Source organism: Micropterus dolomieu, linkage group LG09, assembly GCF_021292245.1.
Source record: "Micropterus dolomieu isolate WLL.071019.BEF.003 ecotype Adirondacks linkage group LG09, ASM2129224v1, whole genome shotgun sequence".
NCBI lineage: Eukaryota > Metazoa > Chordata > Actinopteri > Centrarchiformes > Centrarchidae > Micropterus > Micropterus dolomieu.
Window position 1 is genome coordinate 29,999,988 of NC_060158.1, and position 18,996 is coordinate 30,018,983.

The 18,996-nt window shown below is 41.6% G+C and overlaps 1 protein-coding gene across 1 annotated transcript in view; it reads right to left on the bottom strand.

Annotated features, from left to right (window-relative positions):
* Positions 1–17,584, bottom strand: part of ilf2 (interleukin enhancer binding factor 2) — a 25,515-nt gene extending 7,931 nt beyond the window's left edge. Inside the window, exons 1-15 of the mRNA XM_046057940.1 lie at positions 17,493–17,584; positions 17,032–17,235; positions 16,484–16,543; positions 16,121–16,163; positions 15,862–15,966; positions 15,648–15,725; positions 14,119–14,221; positions 8,968–9,033; positions 8,011–8,127; positions 7,249–7,327; positions 7,045–7,132; positions 6,460–6,521; positions 6,239–6,353; positions 5,903–5,993; positions 1,388–1,551 (exon numbers count right to left, since the gene is read on the bottom strand). Of these exons, the coding sequence (XP_045913896.1) occupies positions 1,400–1,551; positions 5,903–5,993; positions 6,239–6,353; positions 6,460–6,521; positions 7,045–7,132; positions 7,249–7,327; positions 8,011–8,127; positions 8,968–9,033; positions 14,119–14,221; positions 15,648–15,725; positions 15,862–15,966; positions 16,121–16,163; positions 16,484–16,543; positions 17,032–17,036 (1,164 nt within the window). The 5' untranslated portion in view covers positions 17,037–17,235; positions 17,493–17,584 and the 3' untranslated portion in view covers positions 1,388–1,399. The remainder of the gene's footprint in view (positions 1–1,387; positions 1,552–5,902; positions 5,994–6,238; positions 6,354–6,459; positions 6,522–7,044; positions 7,133–7,248; positions 7,328–8,010; positions 8,128–8,967; positions 9,034–14,118; positions 14,222–15,647; positions 15,726–15,861; positions 15,967–16,120; positions 16,164–16,483; positions 16,544–17,031; positions 17,236–17,492) is intronic.
* Positions 17,585–18,996: the final 1,412 nt, after the last annotated feature.

Below are 18,996 nucleotides of genomic sequence, written 5' to 3' on the forward strand. Positions count from 1 at the left end.
GGCGAGTTTGCTGGCCAATTAAGAACAGGGATACCATGGTCCTTAAACCAGGTACTGGTAGCTTTGGCACTGTGTGCAGGTGCCAAGTCCTGTTGGAAAATGAAATCTGCATCTCCATAAAGTTGGTCAGCAGCAGGAAGCATGAAGTGCTCTAAAACTTCCTGGTAGACGGCTGCGTTGACCTTGGACCTCAGAAAACACAGTGGACCAACACCAGCAGATGACATGGCACCCCAAACCATCACTGACTGTGGAAACTTTACACTGGACTTCAAGCAACGTGGATTCTGTGCCTCTCCTCTCTTCCTCCAGACTCTGGGACCTTGATTTCCAAAGGAAATGCAAAATTTACTTTAATCAGAGAACATAACTTTGGACCACTCAGCAGCAGTCCAGTCCTTTTTGTCTTTAGCCCAGGCGAGACGCTTCTGACGCTGTGTCTTGTTCAAGAGTGGCTTGACACAAGGAATGCGACAGCTGAAACCCATGTCTTGCATACGTCTGTGCGTGGTGGTTCTTGAAGCACTGACTCAAGCTGCAGTCCACTCTTTGTGAATCTCTCCAGGTTGCGGGTTATCCCTATTGCTTGTACACTTTTTTCTACCACATCTTTTCCTTCCCTTCGCCTCTATTAATGTGCTTGGACATAGAGCTCTGTGAACAGCCAGCCTCTTTAGCAATGACCTTTTGTATCTTGCCCTCCTTGTGCAAGGTGTCAATGGTCGTCTTTTGGACAGCTGTCAAGTCAGCAGTCTTCCCCATGATTGTGAAGCCTACAGAACTAGACTGAGAGACCATTTAAAGGCCTTTGCAGGTGTTTTGAGTTAATTAGCTGATTAGAGTGTGGCACCAGGTGTCTTCAATATTGAACCTTTTCACAATATTCTAATTTTCTGAGATACTGATTTTGGGGTTTTCATTAGTTGTCAGTTATAATCATCACAATTAAAAGGAATGAACACTTGAAATATATCAGTCTGTGTGGAATGAATGTATTATACAAGTTTCACTTTTTGAATGGAATTACTGAAATAAATCAACTTTGATGATATTCTAATTATATGACCAGCACCTGTATATTGTGGTAGAAAAGTATTTGCGTGATTAAATACCACTGAGGTGTTTTGGGAATTACACATGAATGTTCATTTTGTGTAGCTTTTAATGGAGAAACCATCAACAAACTGGTTTATCCTCTGTGGGTTTGTAACTGACCACTCTAAAACAAGTTAGATGTGTTTATGGGTTTATACTTAGCTTCATGACAAATGCATTTTCACAGAGAAAGCTCAAACTGATGCTTATACTGATGGAACTTGTGTAAAATATGTCAATTGCCAAACTTCTAGGTTTGTGGTAACGTGAGGTAACGTGAAGATGCTCCAACCTGAACTCTGCGTCAGTCCTGGGTCTCCATGCTCTCATCCTCTCCATCTCCTCCCTCCTCCAGAGCTTCGTCTTCCTCCTCCTTCCTCTCTGGAGGTTTCTCATAGGCCTTCTCTGATGGAGTGACGATCACGCCATCCCATGTAGACATCTCTGTTGCCAGGTCTGCAACAGCACACAGGTCAAAATATAAAAGCAACTGGATGTCAACAAATACACAGGACAGGTCTGAGGCTGCTGCAGATCTATATATTCATCTATTCCTAAACTGTTTAAAAACCTACATTTTTCTGTGGTGATCTGAATGTTTTCAAGGGAACAAAGTATTGGACAAAAGGTTACTTCAGCACAATCATTTGTCATGTTTTTTGGTCATTCTGCCACTGCAATTTCTAGTCCCTTGATCGTTGTCTTACTCAGACTGCATAAGTCCCATATTAATTGAGCTGAGCTTTATGGCGCTTTTTCATTACCAGCTCAACTCCCCTCGACTCGGTTTGGCCGTGCTCCATTTTCCATTGCAGATAGTACCCAGAGATAGTAGCCCTCAATGTAGCTTGTCATAGCGACGCCACACACAACTGCCGCAACATAATGTTCAATGCGCGCACACACCAGCAGCGTTTCACCATTCCTCAGAATGTAAAGACAGATAAGCGGTATGAAAAACTTCCTGTTGATGCAGGGGTCTGTGTGACTGTCAGACCAGAGGGCTCTGTGAGCGGGCGGCTGGGACAATGGTGTCATTGTCAGTATAACTTTATTTTAACTTTGAGTGAATTCTAGTCGTGTTTTGTACAGCCTGTGTTAAATGATTTTATTCTTGTGGCGACTGGGAACTCTGAAGTAGCCTACTGCGCATAACCTGTGTTGTGCTTATTGTTCGGATTCACTGTTATTTTGTCCTATAAAATTCCACTGAAGAAGATATAGTGCTTTAACTTCCCCACAATGTGACAATGGTTGCATTAGGCCTAGCTGTTTTATGCTTATTCAGTTTCCATTATTAACTGTAGGCTATTTGTTATAGACTATTGCTTTTATTTGGTTATTTTATTGGCAACAATGTATTTTAACAGTTTATTTCTGCATAATGATTTGGAGTATTTTGATCATCAATGTAATCCTAAAGGAGTTATAACATTATGTTGCCTTCTGTCTGCACATTTTTGTTTAGCAATTACAATGTTGTTGAAGTACAAGACAGCAAATTAAAAATCTTAAGCCCCTCAGTGAAGTTCTTCATTTTCCATCGAGATGCTACACTAAGAGAAACCAGCACACTATTATAAAATGATAAACGTAATTTCCCACTCTACATAGATTATTGTTAATACTCATAAAGCTATAACCCATGATTCTATACCAAGAAGAAGACCATTTAATGTTCAGCTGTAGACAAACTGGGAAAATATGTAATTAAATCACAATTACTTATGAAAATATTTGTGATTAAATATGGATATTTTTTGTAAAAAGCTCAGCTATATGTTGAATAATATTAATTTTGTTGCTTTGCGTGTTTTTTATGTGGACATGGCTTCCTTTGCCATTTCCAGCTACAGTTGTTTAGTAAAGTTTGATGCTGTTCTGATGCTTTTGATTTGTTCTCATGTTTTAATTTGCAGCGCCACCCCCCTCTGCCAGTTAAAGTGCCTCTCACTGTCTTTTTAAAATGGTTAACATTTGAATACAAAACATTTATGGCAGCATCAAATATGGGGAAAACATATTATCCCAGTTAACAAATTAAGGATGGGAGACTTGAACTTCAAGTTGTCTCTGATATCTATAATGCAACAATGTAGCATTTCATGGCCTATAGGCTAAATTCCAAATATTAGTTATATTTTTAAAGTTATAGCTATACTCTATTAACAAATAAATGTAAAAAAAACCAAACGTAATATTTAAATAGGTAAACCCCACAAGTAATTGAGTTTTTACAGCCTAATAAAAGACAAGGTCCAACGCTAACAAAGTTTCTGGTAGATTTCATATTAACTGAACAAAACGTAATACAACCTTGTTCATAACATTTTGACATCGTATTAATTTTTAATGCGAGTTTTACAGGCCCTTGTCTTATTAGAATAGGCCTTGTGCTGAGTGTTTAACCATGTGATGTGTATGTGGGCATGGCGGTATGTTTGGTTTGTGAGATTGAGTGTGATGTAGTTTTAGTGTATAAACAAGTTCAAAGCAGATCAACAGAAACAGTGATAGCTGCCATTAACTTGGCTCCGTATTTGTATAGCGCCCTTCTAGTCTTTTCGACCACTCAAAGCCTAAGTGCTCCAACAGAAACTAACATTCACATACACTGGCGGAACAGCCGGCAGGGGCAATTCAGGGTTCATAATCTTGCCCAGCAATTCTGCTATTGGTGTTCATGAAAAGTTTTTGTATAAGCAAATGTATACTTATTTGGGATAGTCTATGCTATTGCAAAGGTATTAGCAACATTTTTGAGGTTGTACATAATCATGTGTTCCTCCAGGGCAACAGCGACATCCACAATTTCTTTTGCCAGTAACTCTCGCTTCCTTCAAACTTCCTCTGAAGGCCAATCTTCACTCCTTTTGTAGCCTGATGAGCCTGATTTTAAGGCGTGTTGCAGCCTCCTCAGCACCAGTACTTCCCACATCAATGCCCATCTTTGTAAATGTAAATGCTCCGTACTTGTATAGCGCCTTTCTAGTCTTTTCGACCACTTTTACACTACATCTGCATTCACCAGTCATATACATTCATACACTGAGCCTAAGTGCTCAAACAGAAACTAACATTCACACTCATCCATACACTGGTGGAACAGGGACACTTCGACACGCAACCAGGGGGAGCCAGGGATTGAACCGCAGACCTTCCGATTAACGGCCAACCCGCTCTACCTCCTGAACCACAGCCGCCCCGCTAGTAGATTTGTGGAATCTACTAGCCATTTATCTGCTATACAGCTCAGACAGCTGAGGTGGACAAATTGAAACCCAGAATTTGATCCGACATGGATAGAACAGACCACCTATGACAACTATGAACATGTAATACTGTGATTATTCACAATTTCTGTGATTATAATACAAACAATGACAATCTCTTCCTTATCTAGTAGTGTTAGCCAGTGTTGTTAAGCAGTTGATAATAATCACTACATGGATGTGAGCTTCAGCTGCATCAGGAGCATTTTAATATAAAGAAAAGTAGAATAAGATGCCACATAAATCCATCCCAATATGATTGAATATGTCCCTGATGGGTAGGTCACTGCCTTGCATCAAGGGAATTCAGAGGGACGGACTTAGGCTGCTATATATCAGCCCGGACTCGCACAGGCGGCCTATGAGCCGCGGTTTAGTTCAGTCCTCAACTTCCGCTGGAAGCCGAACTGTTTCAGCAGCGGAGCGTGCAGCCTTCCCACGTCAATGATTTGTTTTTAATGTATCCATTTTGTGCTTCTACGACCTTCTTCACAGCTCTGTGACCCACTTTCGTTCCGTCATCTGCAGATCCCACAGGAAGCATTTCAGAATAAGAGCATTTTGCCTGCCTGATTTTGCTGACACGTTTAGATTTTGTTGATTTGGAGATGAGTGCTTGCTTTTTGTGCTTCTACTAAGATTAAGTAGGCTATGTAGTTAAATTGTTTCTTTTTTTGTCTGTTTTAACTGTGTTTATGGTTGATATACGATCGTGGGTCTGCACAGGGTATTTTATTTCAAAAATGGCTGCGTATTCCTGGTCAACGTGCATATAATCAATAACTTAAGTTTAGGCACATACTCTGATGGTTGTGGTAAAGGTAATTGGCTTCGGGGTGCTGTCAAGAGTAAGCCAGCCAGCTAGCTGGCAGTATCAAAGTAAACAAGGGTCCTAGAAATGCAGTTCCGGTCCTAGGATTGCGGTCCTGAAACTGCAGCCTCCTGTTCTGCAGCTACATAGTACTCCTCCAGAGAGGAGCGGAGAGACAATACTCTCACACCTCTCCCTCATCCCTCCCTCCCTCCCTCAGGCTGAGCCACCACTTTAAAATCCTCATATGGATCCTCTTTTTGGATGTTTTGAAACTTTCTTTGGTGATGAAAAAACCCTGGCCCAACACAACACCATAATCCCCCTTCCACCAAACTTTACACAATGCAGTCAGGCAAGTACTGTTCTCCTGGCAACCGCCAAACCCAGTCTTGTCCATCGGATTGCCAGACAGAGCTCTGCATTGCACTTGGTGATATAAGGCTTGGATGCAGCTGCTCGGCCATGGAAGCCCATTCCATGAAGCTCTATGCACTGTTCTTGAGCTAATCCAAAGGTCACATGACGCAGTATCGCAGCGTTACTTGGATTAGTACCTGTAATATTACTTTTCTGGATATAGTAATCCCTTACGCTACTAGAAACGGAGTACCGTGTTACTGGCCAACACTGATCATGAGATCATAGCGATGAGTTTTCTAACCCCCCGCTGTATATGAAAACCTGTCTATACTCTTCAGATTGAAGAATGAGATGATCTTACAGCTGGCATCTCCCTCGAGGCCAAGGATCTTCCTGTAACCTCCGTGTGAGAGCACCCTCACCAGTGTCTGAGCTGTGAAACACACCATGTCCTGCACAAACACACAAACTGTTATTATCACACTGTCAGCAGGTTCATGCAACACTTTGATTTAGAAAATAAACTCAGAACTGAAGCCCTCAAACAGCTGCTGTGATCCATGCTGAGTTTGAGGACGTGTGCTACTGCCTGCTACATCATTATAAACAGAAGTTGGACGCCCCCAATTCCACCCAACAGCAGTAACGAGGAGTACAGATTTTATCGCCTGCAGTAAAGAGACTGGACCAGACCCACCTGCTGTTCCAGAGTCATGACTGTGTGCACTCTGAAGTTTCCACTCTCACAGGGATCGGTGATGCCCACAGAGCCGGGCAGAAAGAGTCCAGCAGCCAGCATCTGCAGGCAGCGCCTTCAAAAGACACAAGTCCAATAAAAGCTTAGAGACACTGACTCACCTACAGTGACTGTATCCGAATGAACAGTGAAGGGAATGAATGAGGTGAGTGAGCACTAACCTGTAAGCAACATTCAGGGACAGCGGCTGCCTAGACGGGTTGTTCATCACTGCAGAGTGGCCCTGAACACAACAGACACCAGCCTCACCATTATGACCTCAGCACTGGTGGTGTACATATACCTATACACAATACCTACCAGGGTTGGGCAATATGTTCAAATTTTCCAAGCCAACAACTGCTGATGCTAGTGTATCCAGCAGATGGGTGTGCAATGTCAAGAAAGCAACTTTTCTTACATCTCTTTTCCTTCTACTCCTTTTCTTCCGTTTGGTGGAAATAAACCCTCAATTCACAGAGTTAGAAGTGAAAACGTTCTGGCTAGTTTTCCCCCGCTGCTGAATGAGTCGTCTGTGTCACTCGTTCTTCAGAGGCAGACCCTCAAATTGGCAATTAAAATTACAACAATTGCCGAAAAAGTGCAGATGGACTTAGCCATTCCCTTTAGCCAACATTGTTGTCCGCCCAACCCTAATCCTTACCCATTTACCATGTCAGGGCTGCAGTCACAGATTTGTTTTTTAATCTGGCTGTGTAGTCTGGTCCAGTCGGGACTCGGGCAATGTGGCAGAATTGTGATCTTACCAGCAGGTCCAGGATCCAGGGAGTGAGGGGTTCAAAACCAGGGAAGCGCAGCCTCAGGTCCTTCAGTAAGCGGATGAGCACTTTCACCCTGAAGGTTATACACATGAAATCATCCAACAAATGTTTAGGTGGGCGTCTTCTGTACCAATCAGCTCTGTTAATAGAAACCAGTGGGCTACAAGGAGTTCAAGGAGGCTTTCTCACATTGACTGAGAGGCGTTCTCCTCAAACCAGCGGGCGTGGCGGATGGCAGCGAGGGCACTCTGCAGCACCTTGATGTCCACTGAAGAAACAAAAAAATTGGTTTTCCAAGCATCTCCTTCTGGATTTGAATCAGGGAACTGGTGTATTTTGTTTTCACAGTCTAATAAAACACGTCGAATGAATGCAGTGGAATGTTTAAATTCTGCAAACTACAAATTTAGAGACATTAATGCATGTATTGTAAATACATCCCAAATTTTGACATGGTACTGTCCACAAGATGTAGGCAAGTGTGGAAAAAGACTTCTTTCAAAAGTATACATGTTCATAAGTTATATTTATCAATTAACAAAATGCGAAGTGAATAAACAGAAGAAAAATCTAAATCAAATCAATATTTGGTGTGACCACAGTTTTGTATTTATTTCTCCAGAGTCTGAATAATCTAGTCAACATGTGCACCAAATTTAGTTGTGACAGTTCAAAAACTTAATTTATGTAAAAAGGGCCCCATCCTCACAAATTGAATAACTATTTTTTGATCACTAATGCACTAGTGCCTTCAGTACTTGGCCCCTTATAGGCCACTAACACATGAAATATAACCATTAGAACTGGTGGATTCAACTACCCATACAAAGAAAGTTTGTTTCACCATTTAAATAGAACAAACTGTATCCCGGACAGTGGGGACAGATGACAGTAAATGGGGGGACGAACAAAAACAAAGGTGTGTGTGTCTTGACACATGTAAGCTCATACAGTGCAGCTCAGGGTCCAGCTTGCGCAGGTTGGGAGGGACGGTGGTGATGAGGATCTTGACGGTAGCATCAGCTGAACTGATCTCAAAGCCTGTCTCATTGGTCAGCATGGACAGCACTGAAACCAGCAGACAGAGGCACAGTCAGAAGCATTACTTTAGCAATGTTACATTATCATTTGATTGGGGGCCACATCAATTATTGATCTCTAAAACCTTGAGAATTACAAAGCACAAGACACCCCACAACTAATTTACAATTATAAACCCAACACTTTTGTTTTTGCCCCCCATTCATCATGGGCTATACTCAAAGATCTAAGACTTTCTCTATGTACACAAAACCCTATTTCTCTCAAATATTGTTCCCAAATCTGTCAAAATCTGTGTTAGTGAGCACTTCTCCTTTGCCGAGACAATTCATCCACCTCACAGGTGTGGCATATCAAGATGCTGATCAGACAGCATGGGAATTGCACAGGTGTGCCTTAGGCTGGCCACAATAAAAAGCTCGAAAATGTGCAGTTTCACTGTATTGAGGGGGTCAGGAAACCAGTCAGTATCTGGTGTGACCACCATTTGCCTCAACACATCTCCTTCACATAGAGTTAGGGGTTATTTTTAGGGGTGAAATAGGCCTTTTGTGTACATAGAGAAAGTCTTAAATCTTTGAGTTCAGCTCATGAATGGGGGCAAAAATTAAAGTGTTGCCTTTATAATTGTGTTCAGTATAGATCACTGAATTAGAACGAGTACATTGTTTAAATCCTGAATTAAATGAAACTAATTAATCAAAATTGCTGCACCAATAAAACTCAATTCTTTACTGCTGATGGTCCAGCTGAACCTCATTAAACATCTGCTAGATACACTGGTCACAGTGGGTATTAGATTCCTTATAGCGCAGATCTATTTATCAGTTTTTCTTGAGGCAGTGAACAACAGTCCCTTAGTGTTACCTTCAGTAGGGTCCTGCGTGCGAAGGGTCTCCACTACTTTGTTGCCTAGAGCAGCAACTGCCTCCACTGTAGAAGGAAAGAAAGTCCTCATCCAACAGTTCACAAATTCAATTATAAAAAGGCTCTGAAAGAAGTGCTCCTTACTGTAAAATGAACAGACAGACATTTATTGTTCTGTCAGCCCGACGTTGGACTGATCCACAGGGACATTTAATGTAATAAACAGGCACAATTCACAAAGAAAAGGTGCAGCCATTCACAACGACTCAAGGCAGTGGGGGTACTGTAAAAAACCTAAATACATGTGCAGTGCGTCTGAAAGCTGGAATCAAATGTCTGGTCAGATTAGGGTTGGGTATTGTAAACCAGTATCTAAACCTGTACCCTTAAAGTGATACCAATACCAACAGAGTACCTTGCATAAAATGCCACCTGTTTAAGCTATAGTAGTTGATTGGTAGCCTATTATTAGACACCAACACACCGTTGGTTCCTCTGATTTTTATTCTTCTTCCTCCTCGGAAATGCATTTTTCATTGTCTAAGGATAATTGAACCCTGATGAAAATTTGCACATGCGTCAGACCTGGTGAAAATTGCAGTGTTCTGTAGTGATTGGGCCTGGCCCCTAAACAAACGCTATGTTTTGGACAGGTTCTTTGATCTTCATGATATTTGGTGGGATTATCACTCTTTTTACAAAGCCCACATTTCTGCTTTTTTACTGAGATTTGGCTCAACAGGAAGTCAGCCATTTTGTACTTCCTGCGTCATTTTAAATTTTTTAAACAGTTATTTGAGGCCTTTGGGATGCTCGAAGAGCCACAAAACTTTGCAGCCAGTCTTGAACTGGTAATGTTTCGATTTGATGTCATTTTGAGGGTTGCACATTGGCTCTATAGCGCCCCCTAAAGCCTTTTAAGCTGTCACATGGCTAAGGATAGTCGAACCCTCACGAGACTTGGGCGTGGTTGTGGAAAATTGTCTCAATAGTGCCCCCTACAAAATTTCAAAGCAGCCCTTGCCGTACGTTTTACATAGCTGTACGAAATGTTAGAGACCAACGTATCATCTCTAGACTTAAATATAAGTCTCTTGGAGCCATACCCTAAACCCAAGAGGAAGCCGGCCATTTTGAATTATTAACAAAATTCTATCCCGTTTACACTCTCCGTACTTTAACAAACTCCTTATAGAGCTTTAACTTGTTAGACTTTAAATGTAGGCAGCGCGATATTAAGATCCTTGGGATGTTAAATTGAAGGTTTTTTTTTTTATTGATCAAATGGTGTGTCCATGGCATTGAAGTTTGATGTTTCGCTATGAAAAGTAAAGTAGTATGTAAATGGTCATGAACATGGTCAAATCTGTCCCATTATTCAAATGTGTGAGTTCCGCCCTGAAGACGTCTACATGCCAATATCCTGTCAGTCATAGCAGCTTTAATGTGTTCCCTCAAGCAGGTTGACCAAATCCATTTTAAAAGGTTCTGCAGGAAAGCCTTAACTCCCTGATGATGTTGTGTTTTAGAAGACATACTTTATTATTGTTGTTTAATGTGCTGTTAAGCTTGTGAGTTTTCTTCAAACTCAATTTCTGTAGCAAGGAATTATTTACTGCAAAATAGGAAGCTGTTTTTATTTTTTTTATTTTATTAAGGGGCTAAGGAAGCTTGAGGCCGATGCATAAACTTTAAAGTTAAAATAAGCCTCATGAAGCTACACAGACACACAGTATCTGTCTGTCTGTCATGCAACATGTTTGGTGGTAATTGTTTTAGGATGGTAGCTCAGTTCCAGCATAGAAAGAAGCCAGAAAAATCCTGACAGAGACACCATAAACCATTTAAAAACAACACACACAAAGAAAACACTTAGAAGTGAGAATATAATTTATAATGAATATATGTGGTATCAAATGTACTGTTCAGCTAAATGATTGATGTACTAGTGCAAGTGAGTACAGTCTATGTGCATTCAGGTCAGTATGAGGTCTTTTTGGGGGGGGGTCTAGTGGGGGTTTTAAATGTTCTGGCTGATGTAGGAAAGAGCTGGTTTTCAAGTTAGTTGGTTAGGCATACAACGCCTTCCAGAATGGAGACACTGGAAGAGGTGATGGGCTGGATGGGAGAGGTCCTTGGTTATTTTAGCTGCCCAGTTGAAGGTGCACTTTATGTACAATGAGTTGACTAGAGGGAGGTCACAATCACACTGGAGGTTTTAGCGACAATCTGCTCCAGTCTGTTCTTGTTGAGACTGTCTGAGCTGTTCAGTCTTTGCTGGGTCTTTTTGATGATTTGATTGCTGTTGATATTCCTTTTCAGATTGTTACTGATGAAGGTGTTAAGGAATTTAAAGCAGTCTGTCGGGGTTATTGGTTGCTCAGACATATGAACCGGGGCCTTGATGTTTGTCCCCATTTGAAGTCTACAGCTATATCCATACCTCGTCATTCATTGTGAATTGAAAAAGTCACTGACAACTTGACCACACATTGGCAAATAATTTTCACACTTCACCTGTGTAATGTGTACAGTGTTAATTTCAGAGCTGCGTCAGCCAACCTGCGGTACAGAGACCCCAGCTATCTGTTCCGCCCTGGGTGCACAAGGGGGCGAGAGCCCGTTCAACGCTGCTTGCAGCTTTAATTAGGGGTCCAAGCCCGAAGTGGGCATCGCGGTTACCAATACAGCGAAGTGGCTGGGAACCCTATTGTTTTCGTTCTTTTATTTTTTTATTCTTCCATGCATAAAACTCATACTGCAGCCTAGATGGTAACTGCTCGGGACGCGAAACACGCAAGGTAAGTTCACAGCCTCAAGAGTACCTCAGGTGCAAAAATCCGCACACTACCTCTAGGGGGCGCTATAACCAAGGTCGATGCATTTGGGCTTGGAACTCCCGCTCACGAAGGCGGATATCAAAAACCTTATATCCACGCTTTGGGGGGAGGATCGAGCTGAATCTCGTGGTATAGGCCACTCCCATTTACACCTAGATTTTTTTTTCGCGAAAACTGAAAAACCTATTTTAATTAACTCCCCCGAAGTCACAAGTCCGATCGACACCAAACTTGGCACGGATAATCTCTGGACCAAGATGATGAAAGTTTGTAGAGGAAATTTTGATCCGACAACAAATTTCGCAATTATAGACTAACAAATGTTTGCGAAAAACGCTAAAAATAGAAAATGATGTCATATCTTCGCTTTGGAATGGCCGATCAACACCAAATTTGGAGCATTAATGTGGAACACCCCACTGAGGGCCTGTGCAAAATTTGGTGCAACTTGCCGATAGGTGGCGCTATTTAATTAGAAAATATTGTTCCTCTGTAACCACAACTCACATTGACATGAAACCAGAGCAAAATTGTTCAACATGGTCCCTTTACTACAGGCACTTAAGTTCACCCAAATATGCCCATAGTTGGCGCTGTTATTGCAGATTAAAGACGTCAAAACATCCTATTTACATGCATTTTATATCTATTTATAACTCCGATCAGCACAAAACTTTGCACAGACCATCTCTGGACCAAGCTGAAGAAAGTTTGTAGAGTGAATTTTGATCCGACAAAAAATGTCCCATTTACAACCTAACAAATATTTGCGAAAACGCTAAAAACAGCAAGTATAACATATCTCAGGCATGGAAAGGCCGATCAACACAAAACTTGAGGACCTTATGTGGCATGCCCCCCTGAGGGGCTGTGCAAAATTTGGTACAGTTAGCCCCTAGTTGGCGCTGTTCAAAAAAATCCCATTGACTTCCATGCATTTTAGATCTCCATAACCACAATTGATTGACCTCCGATTGATACCAAATATGAGGCAATTGTTCCCTATGGGGCCCTGATCACACATGACAATTTTGGTGCAGTTCGGCCAACAGGTGGCGCTAAAAGCGAAGCTGAAATCTCTCACCAAATCCCATTCATTCCTATGGCATTTTCAAAGGCAGGACGTTTTGCCTCTGTTTGGAACGGCCCATCAACACCAAACGTGGGGACCTTATGCGGCACGACGGTGGGGAGCCCGGGCCGGCTCGTGCCGGGAGGTTTGGACCCCGCTTACAACTGCTTGCAGTTCTAGTTTTTTTTCTTGTTTGCGCATGCAGGCCTATTTTATACAGTTTATGGTGCAGAAACATAAGGAAAAAAAGGCGTGCTCTTCTCTTTCTTTTGGTGTAATTTTTGCGTGTTGGCTGCAAGCAAAACCATTCAATGTGTCATTATTTGCCACAATCTGGTTACAAAAAGTATCGACTGAAGTACTGGTTTAGCTGGAGAGGTTTTGATTCTACTTGATGCTGGCCTGTTTCGGTCGATACCATAAAAAGGTATCAAGTAGCGATCCCCACCTCTAGGTCAGATGTTTCGTCTAGCTTCATGAGATGATCGCCAACTGAAATCCTAATTTTACCAGTTTTATATTTTTTATTTAGGCAAATTTGTACGGGTTTTTTTTTTTTTTTAAAAATGGAGAAAGGGTCTTACTGTATTTCTCAAAGGCACTGAACAAAAGTATAATTTTGGTATTTAAACTCAGGTATGGTATCAGCTGGGGTATCTATTTTTTATACCTTCCTGACATTTCACCATGGAAAGCATTCATTGCAAATGTCTGGATTTATAGAAATATTAAATGCGTAAAAACGTGCAGATTTCCACACATTCTTTTACCCATGCATCGAGCTCACGCATAAAGTTTTTCAGACACTGTACCATTTTTCATCTAGTCTATAGCAACATCACCTTTACTGTCTGTACCTCTGTGTGTATATTGTGTAGTCTCTCTCGGCAGATGGCCGCCCACCCTGAGCCATGGTTCTGCTCGAGGTTTCTGCCTCTTAAAAGGAAGTTTTTCCTTGCCTCTGTCGCCTAGTGCTACTCTTGGTGGGAACTGTTGGGCTTCTGTAAATAGCATGAGAGTACGGTCTAGACCTGCTCTTTTATGAAAAGCGCTTTGAGATAACTGTTGTTGCGATTTGGCGCTATATAAATAAAATTGAATTGAAACGATTAATCGTTCAGTCCTAGAATGACCATAGACGGATTTGGCAACTTTCTTTTAAACAGCTACAGTTTGGTTTATTACATTGACAGCATCTTCAATTTAAGCAGATGACATTACTTTCTACTGATTACTCACGTGTAGGGAGGATCTTCAGGATTACAACCAGGTCAGCAACATTGTGTCCTGTTGTCATGGTGCCCTTCTTGTAAGAGCCCACCTGACGCACTTCTTCAATTTGCTATGAAGAGACACAGGTACAACATCATTAACAAGCAATGTACTAATACTGCGTAGTTCATTGTCCACAGGCTTCACATTACTGATTTTGAAGAATTCACAGACGTGGCCAACTAGAAATGAAAAATCCTAGTCTGCAAATATTTACACTGACCTATGATTTTACCCAAAATTGTTTTTTTTGTTTGTCACATTCAATATTTTTTTCAAATAATGCTATATAGTTTTCTACATATTTAAACATTCCTGATATTGTTTCAGTTCACAATGATACATTGTTAAACTGGGAGGTTGAGATGTTCTGGCAAAACGGTTGATCCAATCTTTTTGTCACATACATCAGTACAAGTACAATGTGTACTGACATGGTACATTGCACACAGTGATCTGAACTCCAATAACGTGCTCATCACAGTAGTGTTGGACTGATGGACAATGCCATCGTCACGACCCATTGGACATCACAACATTGAGCCGTCGTGATTGTGAAGCCCCGGCCCCCCCAGCAAAAAAAATCTCAAATTTTCACATTATACCACTCTGTGACCAGTCCTGAACCATCCCTTAGTTATGCTGCTATAGGCCTAGACTGCCGGGGGGTGTTTCTGGCTCTGGAGCTGTGGAGTCTGGATCTTTGGCTGCGGGTCACCTGCTGCCCCCGTGTTCCTGCACGACACCCTCTGCTGCAACGACTATTGTTACTAGTCCTATTGTTATTATAATCATTAACATTACAATTGTTACCATTAACACTATTATAAATATCTGTACCATTTTTCATTTAGTCTATAGCAACATCACCTTTACTGTCTGTACCTCTGTGTGTGTATATTGTGTAGGCTGCCTACCTGCCCTCTCTCTCTGTTCCTCTTTCGCCCCCTCCCTCTCTCTCTCTCCTTCACCCCAACCGGTCGAGGCAGATGGCCGCCCACCCTGAGCCATGGTTCTGCTCGAGGTTTCTGCCTCTTAAAAGGAAGTTTTTCCTTGTCTCTGTCGCCTAGTGCTGCTCTTGGTGGGAACTGTTGGGCTTCTGTAAATAACATCACAGAGTATGGTCTAGATCTGCTCTTTTATGAAAAGCGCTGAGATAACTTTTGTGATTTGGCGCTATATAAATAAAATTTAACTGAATTGTGAAAGCAGGTTTTAATGACCACGAACATTCGTATTATTGTTTTTAAATATGCTTTCCACCTGCCTCGGAATTCTATTCTCCCCACACTCACACACACCCCTACACCTCAGGTAAACACCCCGGCTTGCCCCGCCTCTCTCTGTCTGTCCCCTCCGGTCTGCTCCATTTTCTCCATCAGCAGTATGTTTTATAAAGTCGCCTAAAAGACTGAGAACTCGTCTTTTTTCCGTATTTTTCCACCCAACCCTACACAGAGTCATATAGGGTGTTAGATGAATGTGCAGTGACTCACCACTTCAAAGTTGCCAGGTGCAACAATCAGGTTGTCGATGACATTGTTGATCTTTGTGACCAGGGACAAGATGGAGGACTAAATACAGGAAGAGACCAATGAACAGGGGCTTCTGACAGTGAACATGAATAAAAAAACTGCTTGAAGAGAACAAAACAAAAATTGGTGACAGGGTGTTCTTGATCAATCAATCAATGTAGGTCTGTGGACCAACCTGCTCTGCAGGCGTGGGGCTCAGGTCGTGGTTTCTACTCAGCAGACACTCGCTGAAAGCTGCCTCATCAGGTGCAGGTTTCACTCTGGGGAAGGCCATCTCACACTGATAAAACAACAGTCGTCATCAGTATACACAATACTGCTGTCCCGTAATTGCTCTGCTTTACTAGCCTACTCACACTAGTAGACTACCATGGTAGTTTTATTAAGGGAATGTGGTCTCCTGAACAGAGGTCACACACAGTTATTTTACTCACCACATAAAAATCAAATGGGATGTGTGGGACAAATGGACGGTACCTAAACAGGAATGATGAAAACAGCAAGAGTTCATAGTTTTGAAATAATGACTGTCACTAATGCTGGCAGTACTTCTAACATTGAGTTGCTGAAAATAAATCAAAACATAAACAACAACATATGGAAGTCATAAAATAAGCATTTTATACTTAATTGTTTTTTCATATGGATTTTAGTACCACATGCAAATGCTTGACTAATTAAAAAGCTTGTTCTTTAATTAGACCCTGGTTTCTCTGGAGGTCTACGCCGTTTTAAACTCGTGATGCCTTAAAAGCCTTAAAGAAAATAAGCGAATAGCAGCTCGGTGGCTTACTCACCCCTGGACTAGTCCTCCACGGGACCCGAAGCGGCCTCCCCGGCCCCTGCCGCGGTCCCCTCTGGACACAAACACAGTGATATGTCAAAGAGCTCACATACATTATCTCGTTAAAGCTAACGAATAAAGGTGCCGTGAAGACTAAAGCCACTTCTAATCCCACTGCGAACACGTCTCTAACGCATCGTAACGCTAGTCATTTATTTCTCCACCTAATTGATCTTATGCTAACGTGTTATATGTCAGCTAACGCTAGCCACCTGGATTGTTGAAACATGAACCTGTGTAAATGTACAAAATCCTCCTCAGCTCATAAACCATACCATTAGCACACCCCACGGCAACGACACGCTTGGAATAATGAACAACGCTAAAGGAACTGGCTAATGTTATCTTGCTATAATGTTAGCCAGTAGCCGTAGCAAGCGCTCAAACAATGCACGCCCGCCGCTAACGCGCTAGGTTTCAACACAGGAGCTAGCGGCTACAATCAACACATTACTTGCATAGACCGTAAACAAAATCGATTATAATGTTAATTCTAATTACCTCATTGCGTACGTCGTTTTGATTATTTAATGCGAAAATCCTAGGAGAACTGTTCACCGGCTCCGATTGCGAATGGTGCTGCTTTCTGGTCTTCTTCTTTTTTTCCGGCAGTCTCGGCACTGTTTTAGTGCATTGCTGCCTCCCACCGGTATAGTATCGCCATTGAAGCTTTGTTACCTAAGAGCTATATCTTGCGATATAGACCTGTGGATTTAAGGTAGTTTATTAATTCCGTATATCTCTCCTTTTGATGTACCCGTCACTTAGCAGTGTTCTGATGGAAAATACCGCCACCCAATGTCATCAAAGCAGATAAGGAATCTGTACATAATATAACCTTGTCCAAGCCCCCTTCCTCCACCCACCACATTGCCCACAATAATGCAACTAATTCTGCAGTGAATATTGAAATCCCGTCAGTCATTCTTCTACACTGAGAGATTTGAACATGAGGAACATACAAGCCAAATCTCATTCTTTTATGGGTCTCTTGACCCATCTGTATATGCACTTCTTTAGTCCTTCTTCCTGGTCTTCTTCTTCTCCTTTGAGCTTTTCTTCTTCTTCTTAGTTAATGGCGAATTGCAAACAACTTTTAAGTGCATTCCGCCACCTACTGTACTGGAGTGTGTAACAGCATATCACTCAGCTATCAACCTCAATAAGGTGCTCTCATATTCTGTTCACCAACCCAGTGTCTTTAATAAATTTAAATAATGCCTTCCTGGTGATTTTTATACCTTTTTCTTCTCCTTCTGTTCCCAATACCCCCATCAAATTCCATTCCCGCCCTGCTTCCTGAACCCTATCTTGAAATATCTGTCTTTCCAACTCAAACAATATGCAGTGCAAAATGATATGTTCAACATTTTCTTTAACCCCACAGTTTTCACATTTTTTACTATTCCTTTTCCCCAATAAAAACAAGGTGCCATTCAGTCCTGTGTAATCTACTCTTAGTCTTGTCATAATAATTTCCTCCCGCCTGTTCCTTTCGCTATAATTTTTATTACTGACAGACTTTTGTATTTTAAAGTAACTCCTTCCTTTCCTGTCTTCCTCCCACCATTTCTGCCATATTTCAGTACCTTTCTTCTTAATGGCTGTTTTTCCTTCTCCTTTTCCTAGAGGTATTTGAACTGTTATTTCCTTTTGTAATGCCTCTTTTGCTAGTTTGTCTGCAATCTCATTTCCATTTACTCCCTCATGAGCTGGCACCCAGCAAAACTGAACATTTATCCCTCCCCGATGTAATCTTAATAAGCTGTGAAACATTTCTATCAGTAGGTCTTCTCTGACAGACGTCATTGACTGAATGCTTTTATATATATAATAATAACTACTAAGAAGTCTGTGCATAATATCACCCTATCAGGTCTGACCTCTTCAACCCACTGTAATGCTATAATGACGTATATACGAATAGCCTATCTGATAATCGTTTTGAGATATTTATTTTGAATTCTGGTATATGTATTCCAATTCCCACACATTCCTGTTTGTTTTTAGATCCATCTGTATAGATTTTTAGATAATTATGGAAATTGTTTCTCAGATAGCTGCTAGTCCGTATTTCCACTTCCTCTATTCCCCATCCTCTTTTCTTTTCCAGTATACTAAAATCTGTTTTTACGTCTGGATAGAGCCAAGGTGGAATGTTACTGACTGGATTGGGTGTGGTGAAATCTAATGCTTCCATTCCGTATTCCCTGACTCTCTTTTCCCCCGTCCATCCAAACCCATGCCCCCGAAACTTGAAATATTCCCAACAATCCTTTGTTATCTCCTTTGCAGGGTTTTCTTTCCCACTTCCTTTCAATCGGACCCAATATGCTAGCACTAGTTTCTCTCTTCTTAACTCCAGTGGTGTCTCTCCAGCTTCTATGAGTATTGTGTTGATGGGAGTTGTCTTAATGGCTCCAATGCATATCCGTAAGGCTCTGTATTGTAATTTATTAATTTTTT